The following is a 22363-nucleotide window of genomic DNA, read 5'->3' on the forward strand; positions in this document are numbered from 1 at the left end:
GATGGCATTTACAACTCTAATACAACACTCCAATAGAGGACGTTTAGAGCACTCTAGTAGTGTCTTTATACGGTAAGATAATCATATGAGCGCGTGGATATGTGGCATGTACAATTTGGACTTACGGTTCAAAAGTTATGATCATTTAAGTGAAGAGGTAAGAAAGTTGATGAAGTCAAAGACAGGTCAAACATTGGTAAAACACGTTTTAGACCAATGGCGAGGTGTCATGTGGTTGACTGGTCAACCATATGAGAGGAATGAGGTTGCTTTCTAGTGGAGCACTCGATGAATATATTCTTAAATTGACCAATGGCCAAATAGACCATTAATTATGAAAATTACCAAATGAGCCTTCTTGATTTAACATGATGTTAGATATTTACAATGACATTTGTGTAATTCATGAATTCTATTTAAGGAGGGCATCCCTCCATTCTACAAACACACAATTCATTTAGCAAGATCAATCTAGAAACTTCTCCTTTCTTATCTTTCTCTTCCATTGATCAGGACGATCTAAGGAGCAAGCGAACAAAGGAGTGACCCTAGTCGTGGTCGCCACCCCTTCCTCTCTTCCTAGCTGTGTGCCGCCACAAGGGGACTAGCCGGCCACCTTCACCCGCCATCAGATCGGCCTTGGAGGCCGATCGGCTTGAAGCTGCGCTACCGGATCTGCCTACTCGAGGTTGCCTCGCGCCATCGAGCTGAGGCCCACGCCTCCGCCACTCGCCGTGCACTGCCTAGGCCGAGCCGAGCCGAGCTTGGGCTGCCACTAGTTGGGCATGCCGCCGGTCGCTGTCACATTCTCTCTCCTCTTCTTGTGTAGAGGATCGAGCAATCTCTCTCGCCTCCTTCTTACATAAGATTGATTTAGATATTGATCTCTCCTTACCTCCTCAATTCGAGTTGAGATTTGAATCATCAAGAAGCATGCAAGTTTGAGTTGATGCACTACGTGAATACTATTCAAAGTGCTTTGAAGTAGTGTGCTAGCATTCAAATTGGCAAAGATATGATGATTCGATTGACTAGCATTGATCTCCTCCTATTCTAGACAACGCCTTGGTATGTGAAGCTTGAGGTTTCCTATTTTAGAAATTTCATCAAGGGAGACTAAGGTGGAGGCAACCGTTTCACGCTCCACTTGTTTAGAGAGGTATGATTCATAACACTCTGCTAGATCATGCATGTGACATAATAAATAAATTGCGTGTGATTGATTGCTTGTATATAATAAGATCTGGTCTAGATCACTATGAAAATTTTGAAATATACCTGACAATCTAAACCGTAACCCAACACAAACATGATTACAAAAAAAATAAAATAATATATCATGTAGCCATTTATAATAAATAATAACCAATAGGTACTTAATAATATTAAACTAGCGAACAATCTAATATGAATAGACAATATAGACAGAAACATCTAATTGTATCATATAATTAATGTTAAGATATGGATCTCGAGTCCCTCATTGCTTGTAATATGTGGACATTCATGGTAAGCCATGATTTGAGACCTTACGTCTTCATAACTCAGATTTTGCCCAACAAGGTATTGAAAAATGTCGTCCTCTTCGGCTTATTTCTAGAGTGTGGTCAGATCTGTTATTGTTGACCAGTAGGATTGAAACTCATTAAATGGTAGGGGATCCCTTCAGATTCAAATTTAAGTCTGATTGGCATTTTATACTTTTAATAAATGGTAAAATGGGTATTTTATAAATTCAAAATGAGTTCTCATATTAACAGATCGATCAACCTATGGTTGATTTCCCTCTTCTTCGTCTGATGGTGTTAATCGAGATCTATAGCTCATTATAGTTTCACACGAGGAGGAAATGAAGATGAGGGAATTCTCAACCTACCACTATCAGAGGGAAGAAAGAGGAAAAGAAAAATAATTAGCAAAATTAATGATCTCGCCGTTCTCACATTTAATATTGAAAACACAAATGGAGTAAGTATGAAGAGGTGGTTGAGGGTTGATCTCTATAAGAATTATTTATTAACATAGATTTTGATTTAGTTACGCGAATGAATCGTACACAGGTTCCACTAAAAAATAGTGTTTGGAAACTGAGCAAAAGCATGTACAGTTTTTTTTTAGGAAAAACTATGTATGAAGTCGTACAACTGTACACGGTTTATTTATAAAAAAAAGCCTTGTACATATATAGATACATTTAGTACATTGTTGCATTGCAAATGATCATGTGTGTATGATTGAGCTTATTTTCGCACAAGTACCTCCTTTCATTACACACTATTTATTTGGAATTTTCTCGCATCCATTTATGATATGCTTTGTATGCTTAATGTTTTTTTTAGCAGTGATGAAACAAGTATTTTTCCATTCAAATTTTCTATAACGTTTGAACTAAATTTAGTTTTTAGATGAATTTTCTGATTGCAAATACTCTCTGGCATATCTCCATTCTTATATTATGCATGTAGTTGTCCTGATCCACTAACAGCTGAGATTAAAAGATGAATTTTCTAATAGAATATCAACTCTCCAATCACATAATTTGTCTTCTTTTGATTAAATACATCTATTTTATGTATAAAAATCTAAATTTAGTTAAAAATATACTCACCACACTGACTGCTACATGACTTATTACATTAAATTTGAATAAATCCCTAGCAATCTGTTTCCTTATTTATCTTTACAACTATCTTTAATTCTTGCAATTAAATTATTTCCTTATTTCTTTAAGTAATCCGTTTCCTTATTTCTCCTTACAACTACAATTCTTGCAATTAAATTATTTGCTTATTTCTCCATTTCCTTCATTTCATTTCTCCTCTTCTTTTATAGTTTCGATAATGAAAATGAAAACAATCATATATCTTTCTAGATTTTTTTAGGGCTATTGTATCTTTGTGAATAGATGAATAACAGATCTTGTGCAGATAAAAATAATCATATCTTTCTGAATTATAGAAAATTAAAGAAAAAATCATGTTATATTTGATCCCTTTTTTTCATTTGTTTTTTATTTTTATTTAAATATATATATATATCTCCGTTCCATTATTAAGCAAGTTGGGTGTCCGATCTGTCAACAGCTACGATTGAAAGTTAAAATTTCGAATTTAATCTCAACCCTCCAATCACATAATCTGTCTTCTTTTGATTAAATATATCTGAATAATGTGTAGAAGTCTAAATTTAACTAAAAATATACTCACAACACATACTGCCACACAAATAATTATATCGCTAATTTATTTTAATACACTATTTCCTTATTTATTTCTTTCTCAATTTCTCTCTCTAATTTTACGACTCCACATGTAAAATTTTTGTTTCTTTGTTTCCATTTCTTTCTTTCTTTCTTTCTTTCTTTCTTTCTTTCTTTCTCTCTCTCCAATTAAAACACTTTCTGATGGCAATAAAAATCAAGATTTTATCACTTCCTTATTTATATTTTTTTTGTTTCTATAGATACTACCATGAGAAATCTAGAATATATCAGTAAAAGGAGAAATCCTAAAAAAAAATTTGAAGTTTGGGTGCCTGGATTCAATTTTAACACTATTTGAAGTATGTTTGAGCTTTTGATTTGGATTGGATTGACCTGACGTGTAAAAAACATACTCATAATTGTGCTATGGCTTTTTGATCATCCCTTTCTGATGAGTTCTCACGTTTTATTACATGTCATGATACTTATTTGTAACAATCTAGAAAAATTGAGTTATTAATCTTAGAATTTTTTTTATAATATTGAAAATACTAAATATGTCTTTGGAAAAATAGAATTTATTAACTATATGATTTTAAAGAAAAAGAAGGGAAATGAAAAAGTGGAATTATCATTTTCGTTTTATTCTCTAAATCAGGAATTTAATCAACTTTACTTTTAGTTTTACTTTATTCCTGAAATTATAGATGTTACATCTTTATTTCTACTTTTATGTAACAGCTGACGCTTTTCATTAATTTTTAATTACGAAATAAAATTGGCCCATTTTGTTTCTATGTTTCCTTAATTTCTAAATCTAATTTCTTATCATAAATATAACCGCATATATTTCCATTTGAAAATTTGATTAATAAAAAAAGGAAACCAATCGGCGCTAATAACGCACCCCTGTATGCTCTTTAATGCACCCATTCATTTCAGAATCAAATAGAGAGATTTTTTTTAATCACACGGATAATGTGCTGCATTAAACCAATTTCTAAATAACCGATCTTCTATCTAAATCCCTTTAAAAGGGCCTTCCTACTCTTTGCCTGCTCAGAAAGAAATAAAAAAAATGAAAATAAATTGAGTTTTGATATCAATTACGAAAAAAAAAAGAACAAAATTGAGAGAAAAATAAAAGACATATTTTGTATGAGTTTTGATATCATATGTCTGATTTGAATTCCGACTATGGGACATTTCTTCTTAACTGTTGGTGCAAATCGATTTGAAATTTCGAATGTCTCACTATTAGGTAAGGATGTGTTTCAAATGGCAACTCTAGTTTATATCATTTCATTTGAAAGTAATATTTTTGTTCCATCTTATTCTGACAACATGACATGTGCTGTTACAATACAATGGTTTGAAGATAAGAAGAGGATGAAGAAATGATATACTTTTTTTTATTAATGTTTCATAGTGTTGTCATTTAAAGTCAGGATTTAGAAGGAGAAGGAGAAGTTGAATATCCGAGCAGCTGATACAAGATTCAACGCTGAGGTGATTTATTTCTTATCTCTTGATACACTTTTCCGAAGATGAAACATTAAGGGCAGTTAGGCACTGTCGAAATTAAATATTGATGGGGAATGGATAATTTTTTATTGTTTGAAGGAATTTTTATCATTTTATTTTTATTTAAAAAAAAAACGCAATGCTAAAACTTTCCAATGTATGTACATGAGAAGTTGTGTAAGCACTTGGAGATGCAAGCCTTACAGCAGGAGCAAGTATGGTTTATTTTTTAAAATCCAAAATGTGGAGAATTTGTATGGTTTACCTATTGGCTTTGTTTATATTATAGAAAGTTGTATTTAATTATTTATTTGATTTTTGAAATTTAGGAAAAATGAAGTTAAATTAGCACCTTGTTTCATTGGACTTTTAATTTAACTTCATTATTGAATAATTATTCTATTTTTTTGGTCTATTTTTGTATGAGAATATATTTTGTTATATTGTAAAATGCCCCGTTGCAACGCACGGGTACGATACTAGTATATATATATACATATACATATATATATACATATACATATGTATATGCATATGGCATATGCATATGCATATGCATATATATATACATATACATGTACATGTGCATATGCATATATGTATATACATGTGCATATGCATATATATATATACATGTGCATGTACATATATATATATACATATACATGTACATATACATATGTATATACATATACATGTACATATAGATGTACATATACATATGTATATACATATACATGTACATATAGATGTACATATACATATGTATATACATATACATGTACATGTACATATAGATGTACATATACATGTACATATACATGTACATATACATGTACATATACATGTACATATACATGTACATATACATGTACATATACATATACATGTACCTATACATATGTATATACATATACATGTACCTATACATATGTATATACATATATGTATATGTAGATACGTATATACGTATATACGTATACATATACATATGTATATGTATATACGTATATACGTATATACATATACATATATATATATAGAGATGGGCTATGGTGCATTGCAATGCATGGAGGGGTTTGTGCATTGGACCATAAATCTAAAATTCAAAATCCAAATGGCCGATCCAAACCATTCATCTTGTTCTCCATATTAATATGTGCTTGGAGACCAAATTTTACATTTTTCTGAATTATTTTACTATTTATTAAGTAGTTTACAAAATTGTTGATCCAACGGTGGCTGCTGATTTTACTGTTTTGTTAAGCCACCGTTGGATCAACAATTTTGTAAAATACTTAATAAATAGTAAAAAAATTCAGAAAAATGTAAAATTTGGTCTCCAAACACATATTAATATAGAGAACAATGTGAACGGTTTGGATCAGTCATTTGGATTTTAAATTTTAGATTTATGGTCCAATGCACAAATCCCTCAATGCATTGCAATGCACCATAGCCCATCTCTCTCTCTTTCTCTATATATATATATATTTTGTGTGAAGGTCAAACAAAAAAGTGTCATTGTATTCTATTCAATCTTATAATATATCCCATTATAACGCACGGACACAATACTAGTATCACATGAAAGATGTAAAATTCATTGAAATTATAACCTAGGAAGTAACTTCTGAGACAAGACAACTGAGATAGTAATATGTGCGTGTGTGGTATTTTTGAATAAAATAAAAGCTACGATAATAAAAAAAACCTAAGATAATAATAAAAACTATTAGTACCTTTTCAGGAGCATTGACAATTAATAAAATAAGATCAACTAGTTAACTTATTAAGGACGGTGCCCAAAGCGCGTGATATGTTTACTAACAGGATTATCATCCAATTAGAGCAGGAGGATGGTTGTGATAGAGTACAGCGATGAAATAAATCTCTATCATTTGATATTTTTTAGTGTGTCGACCTGAACGAGTTAAACCTTCCCTGATTAAGAGATACCAAAAACAATAATTAATGTTCTTTTGATTTACGTGTTTTTTGACATAAAATAGAGCAATATATATGTACATACAGCAGCCGCGCAGGATCCGCTCCAGTGCTCAATGCCAAGCAGGTTCTCCACGACTAACAGGAATCTTTTTTTGAGAGAAAAGAGGGATCTAGTCCCTTTTCCATTGATCATAAGTTCTCATAACTGAGAAGTACGGTAGAATATAAAAAAACATATTAAGCTCAATAGAATTGAGCTTGAGTCCAAAATACGTAAATTGGAAGAAAGGAAGGGAAAAAAAAAAATCAGATAACGATACTTCTCTATAATATGTATTTTCAATTTGTTTGATTGAATTTGATGATTGCATTAGGTATTGAATTATGATGCACATTTAATGGGATAGCGGTCTGAGGTTCGAATTTCATTTGTGAAATAAAATGATATGGATATTGTGTGACTTATTTTACTGATAATTCAGACTCAGGTGCTATCGCTAGTTAAATATGATGCAAATTTGTGTGGATGAATCCAGCTTATTTGAATGATTGTTTAATTAAGCCAATTATAGAGAAGTGCATTGTTAAATAACCGGTTAATGATCTTAATTTGTAGCTAACTCCGTATTATTTTTTTATATTTTATATTTGTGATATAAATTGACAGGACAAAGGATAGATGTGAGGGTGCCTCTCTTGTCACAATCTCCGGTCCAACAACAAAATCGTGATAATTTTAATATCATAACATTTAGTCCTCAGACTGTGTTTGAGTCCTTGATCCATGCGTATAGGTGCGTGTTTGTATCTCTCCAGAGATACAAATCACACCTGTACATGACGTGCCTCATGCGTGCGTGTATTGATTTTCTGGGAAGAATCAACACACGCATACGGGCGTGTTTCTTCCTTCCAGGAAGAAATCACGCATATGCGTATACGTGTAGGTATCTCTGGAAGAGATACCCGTATGCGCGTACGTGTATACACGTACGCATTGCAAGCGAGTTGTATATAAAAAATTAGCTGTATCGCGAGATAAAGCATCTTGATGACCTTAGATAGCTAAACGTCAATCAACTAGTCTTAAAACGAAGAATTCTCTAAAAAACAATCGCAAACCAAATCAATATATAAAACATTCCCCAATCCCAGTTTATCAAAAACGCAATCAACAAAAACCACAAAGCTACCCTGAAGCTACCTTGGCATGCATCTATATATATCCGATCTAAATTTGATAACAAACGTTATCTATATCCAAACACAGTCCGAGGAAATGATCAAGGACCCAAACGTATTCATTTCTCATGAGTAATATATTTCCTGTCCTGACCAGTTATTGTGCGCACTGGAGGATAATTCAAGTGCAAACTGACCCAATCGTAGTCAAATTTTTGCATGACATAATCAGTGATGCAGCCGGTTATATATATAATTTTTAAGAGTCTTGCTGAGGATTTCTCCATGACTAATTAAGATATCCTTAATTAGATGATGTAATCAACATTCCATGTTATAATCAGAAAAACATTTTGCGGAAAATATGTTTTTTCTCTTACGTCCTACATTTGAACTTTGGTACATAAAGTGATTATTTTAAACTCGAAGACTACTATGATATAATCTAATTAATTGATTCTGTTAGTCAAAATTTGAATATTTCATATAATGAATAATAACTAAATGGAAAGTGCCATCCTAATTGAGATGTATTTTACAAAGAAATCAAGCCTTCCAACTATAAATATTTACAAGAGACCCTCTAACCGGATTAACATGCCATTTTCTACATGAAATGCTTGGCTCCAAAATTTATAATTCTTGATTATTCCTTCAATTGGAAACTATTTAAGCCCAATAAATGCGGCCAGTGATTTCATTATACCATTTGGTCACTAGTATTATATGATCTTGAAATTACGTGATGCTTTGCTCTTGTGAACGTTATGCAATTTGACAAAATTCTAAAGTTGTAATATAAAAAAGATTTTGAGCTCGAGTACTATCTTTAAATTATCTATATGCAAAAAATATTTGTCTTTTTTTGGATCGATCTGATTATTTAATTTCAACAAGTTAAAGAAGATCAGGGAATAGCTAGAGAGACAATTTGAAATATGATAGCAATGGAACCTTTTATTAGTTTTGAACACGAAAATATATTGGAGTACACTCATTCTCAAAAAATAAAAATAATTATTTGAGTATCCTCACTCCAATATCTTCAAAATTTCCGCATTCCATTTAGAGAAATTATATATTATAGTCCCCACTAATTATTATTCTAATAATTACTGTAACACTCTTCCTGTAAGGTCTTCACTAATTATATGACCCTCCTTTCCTAGTCCCTGCTCTCGTTTTGTATCAACCTTCATAGATACAAGTCCTCCAATTGTCCAATTGAAAAATAATATATTAATACTTTGATACGTAACTTATTATGATCATTCATTTTTCAATCTTTCAATTGTCTCTGCATCAATATTCCATTAACAAAAATAGTTGACAACATAGGTATAAATACTTTTTATAACAATGAGTTCGAAAGTACATCACCATGGACCCCACTTGAAAGAGAAAATTGCATACAAAACGTACGTGGTTTTAGATTCGCAAAATATATCATATATCATCAAAAATATGGACAAGATTGAAAGGAGCACCTCTTCAAATGTGTACCTATTTATGGTACAAGTATGTTTGGAAGATTTGGTTGGAGAGAATTATTTACGTAAAATTCTTCATTTCATAGGTATAAATATTTTTGTACATAATACTTCTTTGCATAGGTATTAATACTTAGAATAAATTTAGTACTAGAGTTTTGTGATCCCATATAATTATGATAGTTGTGATATGGTACTGTAATGCGTATACTGTTATCGACTCTCATAAATAAAAGCAATAAGAAATGAGATTATTAGATGAATCATCACTAGAACCCACAAGCAACCAGACAACGCATATACACGAAACTTGCCTGTGAAGTTTGACAATTTCTATAAAAAAATGAATATCTTATTCTTCCATGAAAACATCTCATTGTTATCCACAAAGCTAATCTCATTGTTATGTACAAGTTATGATGGGTACATATATAATTTTCATATCGTAACTTCTGTATAGCTTTGAGAAGTGGAACTCCAAAACTCTTTCCACTACTAAAAAAAACCTTTCCCATCAGTTGAAATCGCACTTTACCATGTGTTTTTGATGTCATCGGTTGAAAACTGATAGCATTGGTAGTTTTCCTATCGGTTGAAGGTTTTTCAACCGATGGTGTTAGTATTTTTCCCATGGTTTCCCATGGTTTTCAGTACCATTTTACCATCTGTTTTTGACAATGAACCGATGGTGTTTGATTTTTTTTTTCTATTTTTTATATATTTTTAGAATGCTTATTTTTTAATATTTCCCTCAAAGATGTTTCTAGCCTCCAATTTTGCTAGAAAATAATATTCAATAATCACAAATAACATTCAACAATCATGATTCCAACAATTAATCAAATTATATCAACCATGTCACTAAACAACAATATAATAACAATGAATTATTAAAATATCACAATTACATGGAATCATCGAATTTTTCCCATGGTTTCCCATGGTTTTCAGTACCATTTTACCATCTGTTTTTGACAATGAATCGATGGTGTTTGATTTTTTTTTTCTATTTTTTATATATTTTTAGAATGCTTATTTTTTAATATTTCCCTCAAAGATGTTTCTAGCCTCCAATTTTGCTAGAAAATAATATTCAATAATCACAAATAACATTCAACAATCATGATTCCAACAATTAATCAAATTATATCAACCATGTCACTAAACAACAATATAATAACAATGAATTATTAAAATATCACAATTACATGGAATCATCGAATTTTTCCCATGGTTTCCCATGGTTTTCAGTACCATTTTACCATCTGTTTTTGACAATGAATCGATGGTGTTTGATTTTTTTTTTCTATTTTTTATATATTTTTAGAATGCTTATTTTTTAATATTTCCCTCAAAGATGTTTCTAGCCTCCAATTTTGCTAGAAAATAATATTCAATAATCACAAATAACATTCAACAATCATGATTCCAACAATTAATCAAATTATATCAACCATGTCACTAAACAACAATATAATAACAATGAATTATTAAAATATCACAATTACATGGAATCATCGAACTAGCATTTGTACACTAATTTACAACTGTATCAAACATTTCATAAAGAAATAGTTTAGAACAAATCTCAAAAAGCCAAAAGTGCCTGAACTAAAGCTTCTTTACTTAAATGAAAATTTTTGAATCATTAAACCTTTTTAAGGCTTGGTCCAAATTTCCTCATGAGATTATCAGCTCTTGATAGATCACACTACAAAGAACCAAAATAAAAGAGAACTAATAAGTAATTATACACTACTATTGTTATATATATAAGAGGAGGGATCCAATTACCACAATTTTTAGTTACCTCAAAGTTACCACAATTATTTTTTACATTTTCAAATTGTAAATCGTCGATCCAAACCATTCAACATGATCTCCATAATAAAATGTGCTTCCAGATCAAATTTTACATTTTTTTGAATTTTTTTACTATTTATTAAGATAGGTACAAAAACTAGTCAAATTCGTATCACATATAAGGCTTCACCGACTATTTTTATTTTTTTATTTTTGGCAACCGAAAATTATATATGGTTACAAGGCTAGACCTTTTTTTTTTTTTTTTTTACTTTTGGCAACCAAAAATTATATACAATTACAATTGGAGATTTAAAATTTTTTTTTTACTTTTTGGCAACCGAAAATTATATATGGTTACAATTGGAGATTTAAACATATTAATTTCTTGTCAAGATTAATGACATATACTCATCTGTTTTTGTATGCAACTAATTGATTCTAGCTACTCAAATTTATCAAAATTTAACCATTTTTTTCCTAAAATATTATAAGGATCGTAACCGAAAATTATATCCGGTTACCCAATTGAGGTTAAGGTTTTAGATTAAGTTTCATAAATAAATAAAAATAGATTATTTAATAAATTATATTCGGATCCCTCCTCATATTAGAAAGGAATTTATATCAATTATTACTTCCATATATTTTTCAAAAATAGGAGACACTGCTATATTAAGTTGCGAACTTACGTTGAAACTGTGAAGTCATTAGTAGATGTGACAATCTTTCCAACATCTGATATACACCTGGAATATACATACAATTAAAGCTATGGGTTATTGAGATGAAGTAATAACAAACAATTCCTATAATTTAGCTGAAAAGGGGAAGATTATGCACATATCACTAACCAATAAGCATTGCCTGGAGCCACCTTGCATTACTATTACTGAATCAGCTATAGTTGGACACCCACCTGAGCAAAAACCTAGTGATAAAGAATGTAAATAAAATTAAAAACATCAACCTTATCTTTTTTTAGTTAATGTTTGATAATCAAAATTGAAATCAATTTTTTAACCCATAGTTGATAAAAAAAATCATATTGTGTCATTTAAACAAGAAGTAGTCTTTGTTAGATCAGTAACATTTTAAACAAATTAGGGGAAGAAAATAATTTTGCCAGTACATAATAGGTAAATAATTTAACCAGTATAGAAAATAATTTTAACCAGTACAAAAATCAGTCCATATTACACTGGTTCAATAATTTTACGAGGACAGAATAGATAAAAATTTTGCTCTCAAATTTTCAGCAATTAAAAAATCACCAGTTTGCAACAAAATATGTAAAAAAAAAACTCAGATTTTGTACCTCCTTGCGAGGAAGAAAGAGAAAGATAAGGGTAAATGGTGAAGAAAAAACAAGTTTAGAGTATGTACCTCCCTGCAAAGTAGAAGACAATAAGGCAAATCGTGAATCCTGAATAAAATTCGACCAAGAATAGGTCATAAAACGAACCCTTTGTGGCCAATCGAGGCAAAAACCTCAACACCAAAACCCTAGCAATGGCGGTAGAGGAGAGATTTGAGGTCGAGTGACCACTTGGAAAAATAGAGGATTCAGCAGTGTTGACCTAGAAATTTAGAGCGATAGATTGAGTGAGAGAGGGAAAAGCGGCAAGTAGAGTGAGAGAGAGGAGATCTGAAAAATTTGGGGCGGCAGAGGGAGAGGGCAGTGGAGAGAGGGAGCGAGGCAAATAAAAAGTCGGGACTTAGATTAAAATTCAAAATTTTTTGAAATTTAGAACATCACCATCTGTTAAAAAGTTCAAAGTAATTACAACATTGCCACTCATAACATACACCATCTGTGCAGAAGCACATCCGATGGCAAATGAGCGATTTGTAGTAGTGTTTAGCAATGAGCTAAATTGTACTAACATTTAGGGTTCCTCGATCCAGTCTAATTCTCTCGGCAAGATCGATTGATACCAATCTTACCTTCAACTGAGGAGACAATTAGTGAGGCAAATGAATTGCATGTTATATTAAGATATTCATATAAATTGTTCTATTAAGTCCCATCCTTTTTCATAAAGAAGGAACCTCTAGGTTTTAAATTAAGGGAGAATTTCCAGTGTACTCATGCAAACTTTATAATATTCAATTTACCAATGAAAACACCATAATATGAAATATCCCCACTAAAACATTTTATCTAATATTTAATTTATTTTAAGTATTTAACAGTTAAATTGAATAAATATACCTATAATTTCAAACTCTCCTCTATTATTTGATATATTTAGCAGAAGCACATAAGCAATCCTACATTTCTATATTTTTTTTTATCGGTATAATGTTAATTAATTAGCACTTAAATTTAATTTGTAACTCTTCTATTTATTCATATTTGATTACATACTTTTAATTAATAAATTAATATAGAGGTAAATAATATATATCTCTGTGTTTGGCCCCGTTCAAATTTACCATAATAAATTGATTAGAATATTATTGAACAACGAAGTAGCTGTGATCATCAACAGCTTAACAACTTCCATGCGAAGAACAATTTTATAAAAGAACGAATAATTGTTTCTTTCTTCTTCCAAAGAAAAAACATATAAACTAAAATATTGAATGGACAGTTATGTGAAAGCTATGTTACCTTGATACTCCTGGGAGGGCTCTGTACCCATATCCGATACCAACATGTCTCTGATACATATTAGATACACATTTCCAAGCATATTTTAATAAATGGTCTTCGAAACACATTTCCAAGCATATTCCAAGCATATATATATATATATGTATGTATGTATATGTATATGTATATGAATGTGTGTATCTGATACATAGTTTAATAAATGTGTATATATATATGTATGTGTGTATATATATTTATATGTATATGTATATGTCAATCCAAATCGTTAGATGTGATCTCCACAATAAAATGTGCTTCCAGATCAAATTTTACATTTTTTGGAATTTTTTTACTATTTATTAAGATGGGTACAAAATTCAATAGTCTGAATTTGACTAGTTTTTGTACCCATCTTAATAAATAGTAAAAAAATTCCATAAAATATAAAATTTGGTCTCCAAGCACATTAGTCACTCTCTCTCTCTATATATATGAACAGTTTGGATCGTCTATTTGGATTTTAAAATCGCAAAAATGACTTATAAAAATATAGTGTCAAGATGTGCCACCATAAAATGGTGTAATTGGATCCCCCCCTCATATATATATAGGAGGGTTCAATTTCAAATGCACCCAAATTTTTGTGCACCCAAATGCACCCTATCATTTTTCTCCGTTTTCAAAGTCCAAATAGTAAATCGGAACCGTTAGATGCGATCTATATATTAAGATGTGCTTGGAGACCAAATTTTATATTTTTTGCAATTTTTTTACTATTTATTAAGCCACTTTGAAAATCGCTGATCCAATGGTCCAAAAAATGTAAAATCAGCGATTTTCAAAGTGGCTTAGTAAATAGTAAAAAAATTCCAAAAAATGTAAAATTTGGTCTCCAAGCATATCTTAATATATAGATCGCATCTAACGGTTCGGATTGACTATTCGGACTTTGAAAACAGAGAAAAATGATTTGAAAGATAGGGTGCATTTTGGTGCACACAAATTTGGGTGCATTTGAACCCTCCTCATATATATATATATATATATAGATGGGCTATGGTGCATTGCAATGCATAGAGGGGTTGGTGCATTGGACCAATATTTGACTTTTCAAAATTCAAATGGTCGATCCGAACCGTTCACATTGTTCTCTATATTAATATGTGTTTGGAGACCAAATTTTACATTTTTCTGAATTTTTTTACTATTTATTAAGTATTTTACAAAATTGTTGATCCAACGGTGGCTTAACAAAACAGTAAAATCAGCAGCCACCGTTGGATCAACAATTTTGTAAAATACTTAATAAATAGTAAAATAATTCAGAAAAATGTAAAATTTGGTCTCCAAGCACATATTAATATGGAGAACAAGATGAATGGTTTGGATCGGCCATTTGGATTTTGAATTTTAGATTTATGGTCCAATGCACAAACCCCTCCATGCATTGCAATGCACCATAGCCCATCTCTATATATATATATGGGCTACGATGAGTTGTGAAGTAAAACATGTTTTTACTTCACACAATATCTTCATTTTCAAAGTGTAAAACGTTGATCCGAATCGTTAGATGTAATCTCCATATTGAAATATGCTTGAAAACTAAATTTTATATTTTTTGAAATTTTTTTACTATTTATTAAGCCACTTTGAAAATATGGTGAACAGTAAAACAGTAAAAATTTCTAGACCACCGGATCGGCAATTTTCGAAGTGGCTTAATAAATAGTAAACAAATTAAAAAAATGTAAAATTTGGTCTCCAAGCACATTTCAATATGGAGAATAAGATGAACAGTTCGGATCAACGTTTTGAACTTTAAAATCGCAAAATATGAGTGTGAAGTAAAATAGTCGCTTTAGTTCGCAACTCACCGTAGCTCACATATATATATATATCTCTCTCTCTCTCTCTCTCTCTATATATATATATATAAAGAGTATGGATAATATAACATCAGTGTCATTTCAGTCTATATAACACCAACTCTAAAACCTATCAAATCGAGTTCAAATGGTGAATTCAAACCGATCTACTTCATTAGTTGTGCATTTACATGTAAAATTTATAAGTTTTTGGATTTATTTGGTATCAAGTAAAGCGGTCAAATGTGTGAGTTTTTAAGTTAATTTTAATACATTCATTTTTCAATTTTTTTTGCCGCTTGATTTGATACTAAAATAACTCAAAAATATAAAAAGTTTGCATGTAAATCCATCACTCATAAAGTAAATTAATTTGAACGGATTGGATTCACAATTTGAACTCGATTTAATAGGTTTTGTAGTTGGTGTTATATAGACTGATATGACACTAATATTATATTAGCCATACTCATATATATATATATATATATAGAGAGAGAGAGAGAGAGAGAGATAGGCTAATGTGCTTTCGGTAGCATATGGGCCGAAATGCTTCCGGTGGAAATTTGAAATTTTAAAATTCAAAAAGTCGATCTGAACCGTTCATCTCCTTCTCCATATTAATATCTGCTTGGAGACCAAATTTTACATTTTTCTGAAATTTTTTACTATTTATTAAGCCACTTTGAAAATCGCTGATCCAACGGTAGCTTCTGATTTTTACTGTTTGGTAAGCCACCGTTGGATCAGCAATTTTCAAAGTGGCTTAATAAATAGTAAAAAATTTCAGAAAAATGTAAAATTTGGTCTCCAAGTAGATATTAATATGGAGAAGGAGATGAACGGTTCAGATCGACTTTTTGAATTTTGAAATTTCAAATTTCCACCGGAAGCATTTCGGCCCATATGCTACCGGAAGCACATTAGCCTATCTCTCTCTCTCTCTCTCTATATATATATATGAGTATGGCTACCGTGCTTTGTAAATTAAAGTGAGTATTTTAATTTGTGCTCGTATCTGTAGTTTCAAAGTTCAAATAGTCCATCCAAACTTCTCAACATACACTACAGCAACAAAGACTTTCAGAGACCGGTTTTCCGGTCTCTGATAGTCACGTCGCCGGTCGCTGATAGTCATTCCGGTCTCAGAAAGTCAATTCCGGTCGCTGATACCCCGGTCGCTGAAAGCCTTGTCGCAGATACTCTTCTGCTGACGTCACCGGTCGCTGAATGACGTCGGCCGGTCGCTGAATGACGTCGGCCGGTCGCTGATACTTTTTCTGCGACCAATTGTTTTATGTCGCTGTTAATTTTTGCTGACGTCAGAAAAACATATCTACGACGAAATAAACGGTCGCTGATAGTCAAAAACCGGTTGCTGATAACCTTCTGTCAATTTTTTTGGGTTTTTTTTTGTTATTCACTTTCCCCCATTTAATTGGTACCACACATACCAAACATTCACATCGATCAAACATAAATAACAACATCTAAACATACAAAATATAAACAACATTCAAATCAAACAAAATCGATCAAAGCAAGAGTATATTACATCATGCTAAATCAAACATAATATCACATTTTGACAATACTAATTACATGAGCTAATCCACAAACACTAAAATCTTCTTGTGACCTAGAATTAATTGATAACCTGGTCATGAAGGTTCTTGTTGACAAGCTGTAGGTGGTCTGTCTGAAAAAAGATGCAATTATATCTGTTACATCATGCTAAATTTTGTATAATATGTTGTTTTCATATTTTTGAAAAGTCTTAACTTTGAAAATGGTTAGAAAATAGCAGAAAAATCCAAATGGAGAAAACTTTGGCTCTAAACCACTTGTTTTTCTGTCCTCTATCTAACTGTGTAAGTGGATTTTGGATTTAGACTTTTGATCAGCCTGCACTGGCTGATCTGTCACAGGAGGTCAAGAAAAGATCGTAGCCAACTTTAGAAATTCATTCCAAGAGTTTTACTAAGCCAAATTTAATGTTCTTTATATGAAAATTCTCAAGACATGGTGTTATATATGCTGGTAATTTTTCATAAATTTTGGGGCTCCCTAACTATACCAAACAGTAGCCTAAACACAGGGGTAAACTGGGAACAGTGCTGTCATTTTTGCTGTTTTTTCCCATTTCAAAGGCTGAACTTCAAAAATTCATTAAAAATAGCAAAAAAATCCAAATTGATCAAAATTAAAGCCTAAACTGCATGAAATTAAATCCTCTATCTATCTGTCCTATTTATTTTACCAGAATCAGAGTTTATGTTCTCTATCTATCTGTCCTATTTATTTTACAATTTAATAATAAAGGAAGCTCACCTTGTTAAGCATGATTGCTACCTCAGATGAGAAGGTGCCATTTGTCATCTCCTTGAGCACGGCTGATACCACACTGTGATACATTAAAAAGAAAACTCATGACCTTTTGTTTTGTTTCTTTTATTTTTTCCTTGAACTAATAAGCATTGCAATATTAATAATGTTAGTACTGATAATAATAAATTGGTAGAATCAGAGAGAGGAGCTAGAACTCACACATCGACTTCTATTGTTCGCTTCTGGTTCAACTGAGGCTGATTTTGGTGTGCATCCAATCCAAGCTCCTCCATCATTTCCATCTAGAGAGAGAATAAGGGAGAGTTACCTGTATCAATGCATTGAGAATCTTGACTGTCTCCTTCTTCCATGACTACAATTGATGAGATTTGCCAAGTTCTAGATCAGAGGGAAGAGAAGAAGAGAAGAGTTACCTGGTCAAGTCGGAAGTGAACCCGCATGCGAAAACGGCTCGGTCTTGGCTGGTCCGGCGAGAGAGCAAGAGAAAGATGGTGCGTCGAGAGAGGCGAGAGAGCGAGAGAGAGATGCTGAGGGCCATTGGTCTGAGGCGAGAGAGAGGCGATCAATTTTGAAAAAGGGTTTGGGGTTTCGATCAAAATTTGAAGGGTTTCGATTGGGTTCTGGCGCGCGGAGGAGAAGGTTCTGGCGCCCACGCGATTTACTCCCAAAATTTCAGCGAAAAAAAAAAAAAAAAAAAAAAAAAAAACTTTCAGAGACCGGTACTGGCGCCGGTCGCTGATACCGGTCGCTGATACAGTTGTCGCCGAAATTTGAGTGGAAATTTTTATATTTGATGAAAAATTGAACATCAGCGACCGGCGTCACTACTGGTCGCTGATACCGGTCGCTGAAGCTCCGTTTTGCTGTAGTGATATTATTCATATTGAAATGTGCTTGGAGACCAAATTTTATATTTTTTGGAAAATTTTATTATTTTTTTAGAATTTTTGAAAATCAGTGTTTTTCATTAAATAAATTATTTTTAGAATTTTGCTATATTGATTTTTCTCGACATGACTCGAAGTATTCTTCTTGCAAACTGTAAAAGCTTCCGCACGAAGATAAGAAAATTAAACATGTTGGAAACATAGGAAACATCTTGTAACTTGCTATCTTGAATTCTTATTTTTCTCTACATAACTAAAAGGATTATTATTGCTTACTGTTGCAATGACGTACATGTCCAATCAACAAAGTGTTCTATTTTAAAACATATATACAAACTGAATAACCAGCAGAAATATCTAGTCAAAATCAAAGGTTATTTTACCAGTAATATCATGTAGTTTATTTTGGACGATCTTTCCTCGGTTCCATATAGGTCTTCGAAAGGGTCTAGGACAACTCACCAAATGGAAGTTTCTCTTTCTTTGCGTTTGTAAATGGAAAGAACATTACATTACATTTCTTTTTTTATTTAAGGGGCTGGGCTAGTGTTGTGTTTGTAAACCCAACCAAGGAAAAGGGACTAACAATGGATACACTCTTTACCAGACTAGAAGAGGCCTCTCATGCTGGAGATGTCAATGTATTAAAAGAGCTTCTCCAGGAAGATAAGAACTTGCTCGAGAAAGTGAATGGTAGAACATCAGTGGGAGATAATCCCTTGCATATTGCTGCAATGCTTGGACATGCTGATTTTGTTTCCGAAGTTATCTATTGCAAACCTGAGCTTGCGAAGGAGCTCAATGGCCAGGGCTTGTCACCTCTGCATTTGGCTGCCGCCCACGGTCATGTCACTGTAGTGAAGGAGTTATTGAAGGTAATATAGATCAGTTGTATGTTTTTTTCTGATAATAACTAAAACAAACAAATATTAAATTAAACCAAAGCTCCTCCCTCCTACTAACCCAACTAATCCTTAAATTAACCTATACAATCATGAAGAATAATAACACTAAAATTTATAAGTTCGATTCTGCAACCACATATATCATACAAATTTGCAAATTAAGCATATCTTTCTCATGTCTTTGTTCAAATTTTGTACATATGTACCCTGACAATAATCCTTGCTGAACTTAACGACGACAACTTTTCATGGGAAATTAATGTTTTTGGGACGACCGGCAGATTAAAATATATGGCCATTGATGGACAGTACTTTGCTTACAAAATATAAGTATTCAAAATAATAAGTAAACAAGAAACAGATGAGAACGCCACTATTACATATATATTATGTACCATTAACTTGTAAAAATTTGGTTGTCAACAAACCTTCAAGATCTTACTGTTGACAAAATATGCATGTAAAAATTTTCATATTTTTCTGCAGGATGGCTCCGACCTTTGTTTAATAAGTGAGGAACAGGAAGGGTTACTGCCGCTTCATATTGCTGTTAAAAAAAGAAGGACAGTAATAGTGAAAGAGTTAGTTGAAGCCTGTGAGGAGGCGGTCCATAAGCTTACCAATTGTGGAGAAAGTATTCTTCATTTGGCTGTCAAATATAATTCTTTTGACACAGTTGAGTTCTTGATCGATCAGGTGCAGGACATTAATGCAAAGGATGACAGAGGAAATACAATTTTGCATCATGCCGTAGCAACCAAGCAATTATCGGTATTACCTTTCTTCCTAATAAAATAAGTGGTTGAATATATTCATCCTTGATACCCTAAGTTTTCTAAGTGTATATACTTAACAAATTACACCTTTACATCTCAGGTAATCAAATTTCTGTTGAATAAAGTAGCCATCGATGTGAACGCTAGGAACTTGATGTCCTTAACTCCACTCGATGTTCTTCTGGAATCACGACCACAGAATGGAGATCTCATCATTGGCGAGATGATACGGGCAGCTGGGGGGAAGACTGCAGTTGAATTAGGACCTGTCATCAGGGATTCTGTTTCAAGAATGTTACCGTGGCAACCCCATTGTATTGTCACCACAAATGAGAGAAAGGAGAAAAAGGAAAAGAAGTATGATCCACAAATTCTGTTGTTGGTAGCGACGTTGGTGACTACTGTCACCTTCCAAGCGGCATTAAATCCTCCAGGAGGATTTAAACCTGATGATAAGGATCATGAAATGACTAAAGGTCAACCTGTCTTTGGCCATTTTCTAAATTACTTCATGTTTTATGACGTGTCTGCCCTTTTTTTATCTGTTAGTGTTATGATGCTTTTGTTATGTGTGGTCCCTCGGAAGAAAAACATTGTGATGAAGTTCTTAGTATGGGTGATCTGGTTTGCTGCCTCCTCAATGGCTCTGGCATTCACTTGTGGCATATCTGTGCTCTACAGTAATGATGAATACTCTAATGATAATAATAATCCTAATCATGATAAGTGGTACATGTCGGCTCCAGAATTACTCAGTCTATGGAACTTGCTCTTCACGATTGGTATCTCCTGGGTATGTGTTCGGATTATTATTTTCTTGCTGAAGAAATGCGGGATATGGGAGCCAGTTCTACGGCATTTTGCTTCGCTAAAGAGAGGATGCTTCTTGATGTGGCAACAATTTAGTAATATAACAAAAATTAAAATTAATGGGTCAAATTGTTGTCAGTTGTTCAAAAAGGTAATTTGCATTGTATTGATCCTTGCTGTTTTGGCGGCCATTAGCTATCGATGGGTCATAATTTTTCGGTCTCCTTAAATGCTTTGATAGAAGGAAAAAGAACTTTTGTATTCGTACTATATGTATATGTAATAGTGGTGTTCATGTGCATTGTTGCGGGTGATCCATTATATTAAGAAATATATATTTTTATTGAATAAAGTTTAGAGGTCAAGTCACACAACCATTTAATATCACAATGATTTTTTCATTCGGTTTTGGAATGAAAGAACCTCTCTGATGAAGAATGGTCTTAGATTAGATTTCATCATATAGATCAAGGACATCTATATAAAAGTGCAATAGGCCTCTTAGAAAATAATATCCGACGGTCCACTGTACCAAAAGTAGAAAACAATAAATGAGCGCGCCACCGGCTATGTGCTTTGTAATATAAATAGGATCTTAGAATTGCAAGAAAAATCATATCAAATACATATTATATTTCTCCTCAGTCTTTCATCTCTATTTACAAAACAACATGGTATCAGAGAATTAAGTTCTGTGACGCCAAAAGCAACCATAAACACTGTACTAGTAAATTGGTACGCACAACACAAACAAAAAACATAACAGAAAAATCAGCAAAATAGCAATTTTTCATCCCATTGTGTATATCGAAATTTATTATGATATCTATATCGTATTTAAATTGGTATCAGAGAATTATTATGATATCTAAATTTATATGACATTTCACAATACATGTTGGAAATTTTTCATCCCATTGTGTGTATCGAAAACTCAATTGTTGTGAACAAAATCAAATTTTTCAAGAGATATTCATGTATTTATTGTTTTTTTTTAAACCTTTTGTTCTAAACTATT

General features: G+C 32.2%; 1 protein-coding gene across 1 annotated transcript; it reads left to right on the plus strand.

Moving 5' to 3' along the window:
• Window positions 1–19428: 19428 nt before the first annotated feature.
• Window positions 19429–21792, plus strand: LOC144545024 (uncharacterized). Its single transcript, XM_078293577.1, has 4 exons — window positions 19429–19729; window positions 20246–20530; window positions 20636–21328; window positions 21766–21792. The coding sequence occupies exons 1-4, from the start codon at window positions 19442–19444 to the stop codon at window positions 21790–21792; spliced, it is 1293 nt and encodes a 430-aa protein (XP_078149703.1). The 5' UTR covers window positions 19429–19441.
• Window positions 21793–22363: the final 571 nt, after the last annotated feature.

This window comes from Carex rostrata, chromosome 27 (genome assembly GCF_964058835.1).
Source record: "Carex rostrata chromosome 27, lpCarRost1.2, whole genome shotgun sequence".
In the NCBI taxonomy this organism is placed as follows: Eukaryota; Viridiplantae; Streptophyta; class Magnoliopsida; order Poales; family Cyperaceae; genus Carex; species Carex rostrata.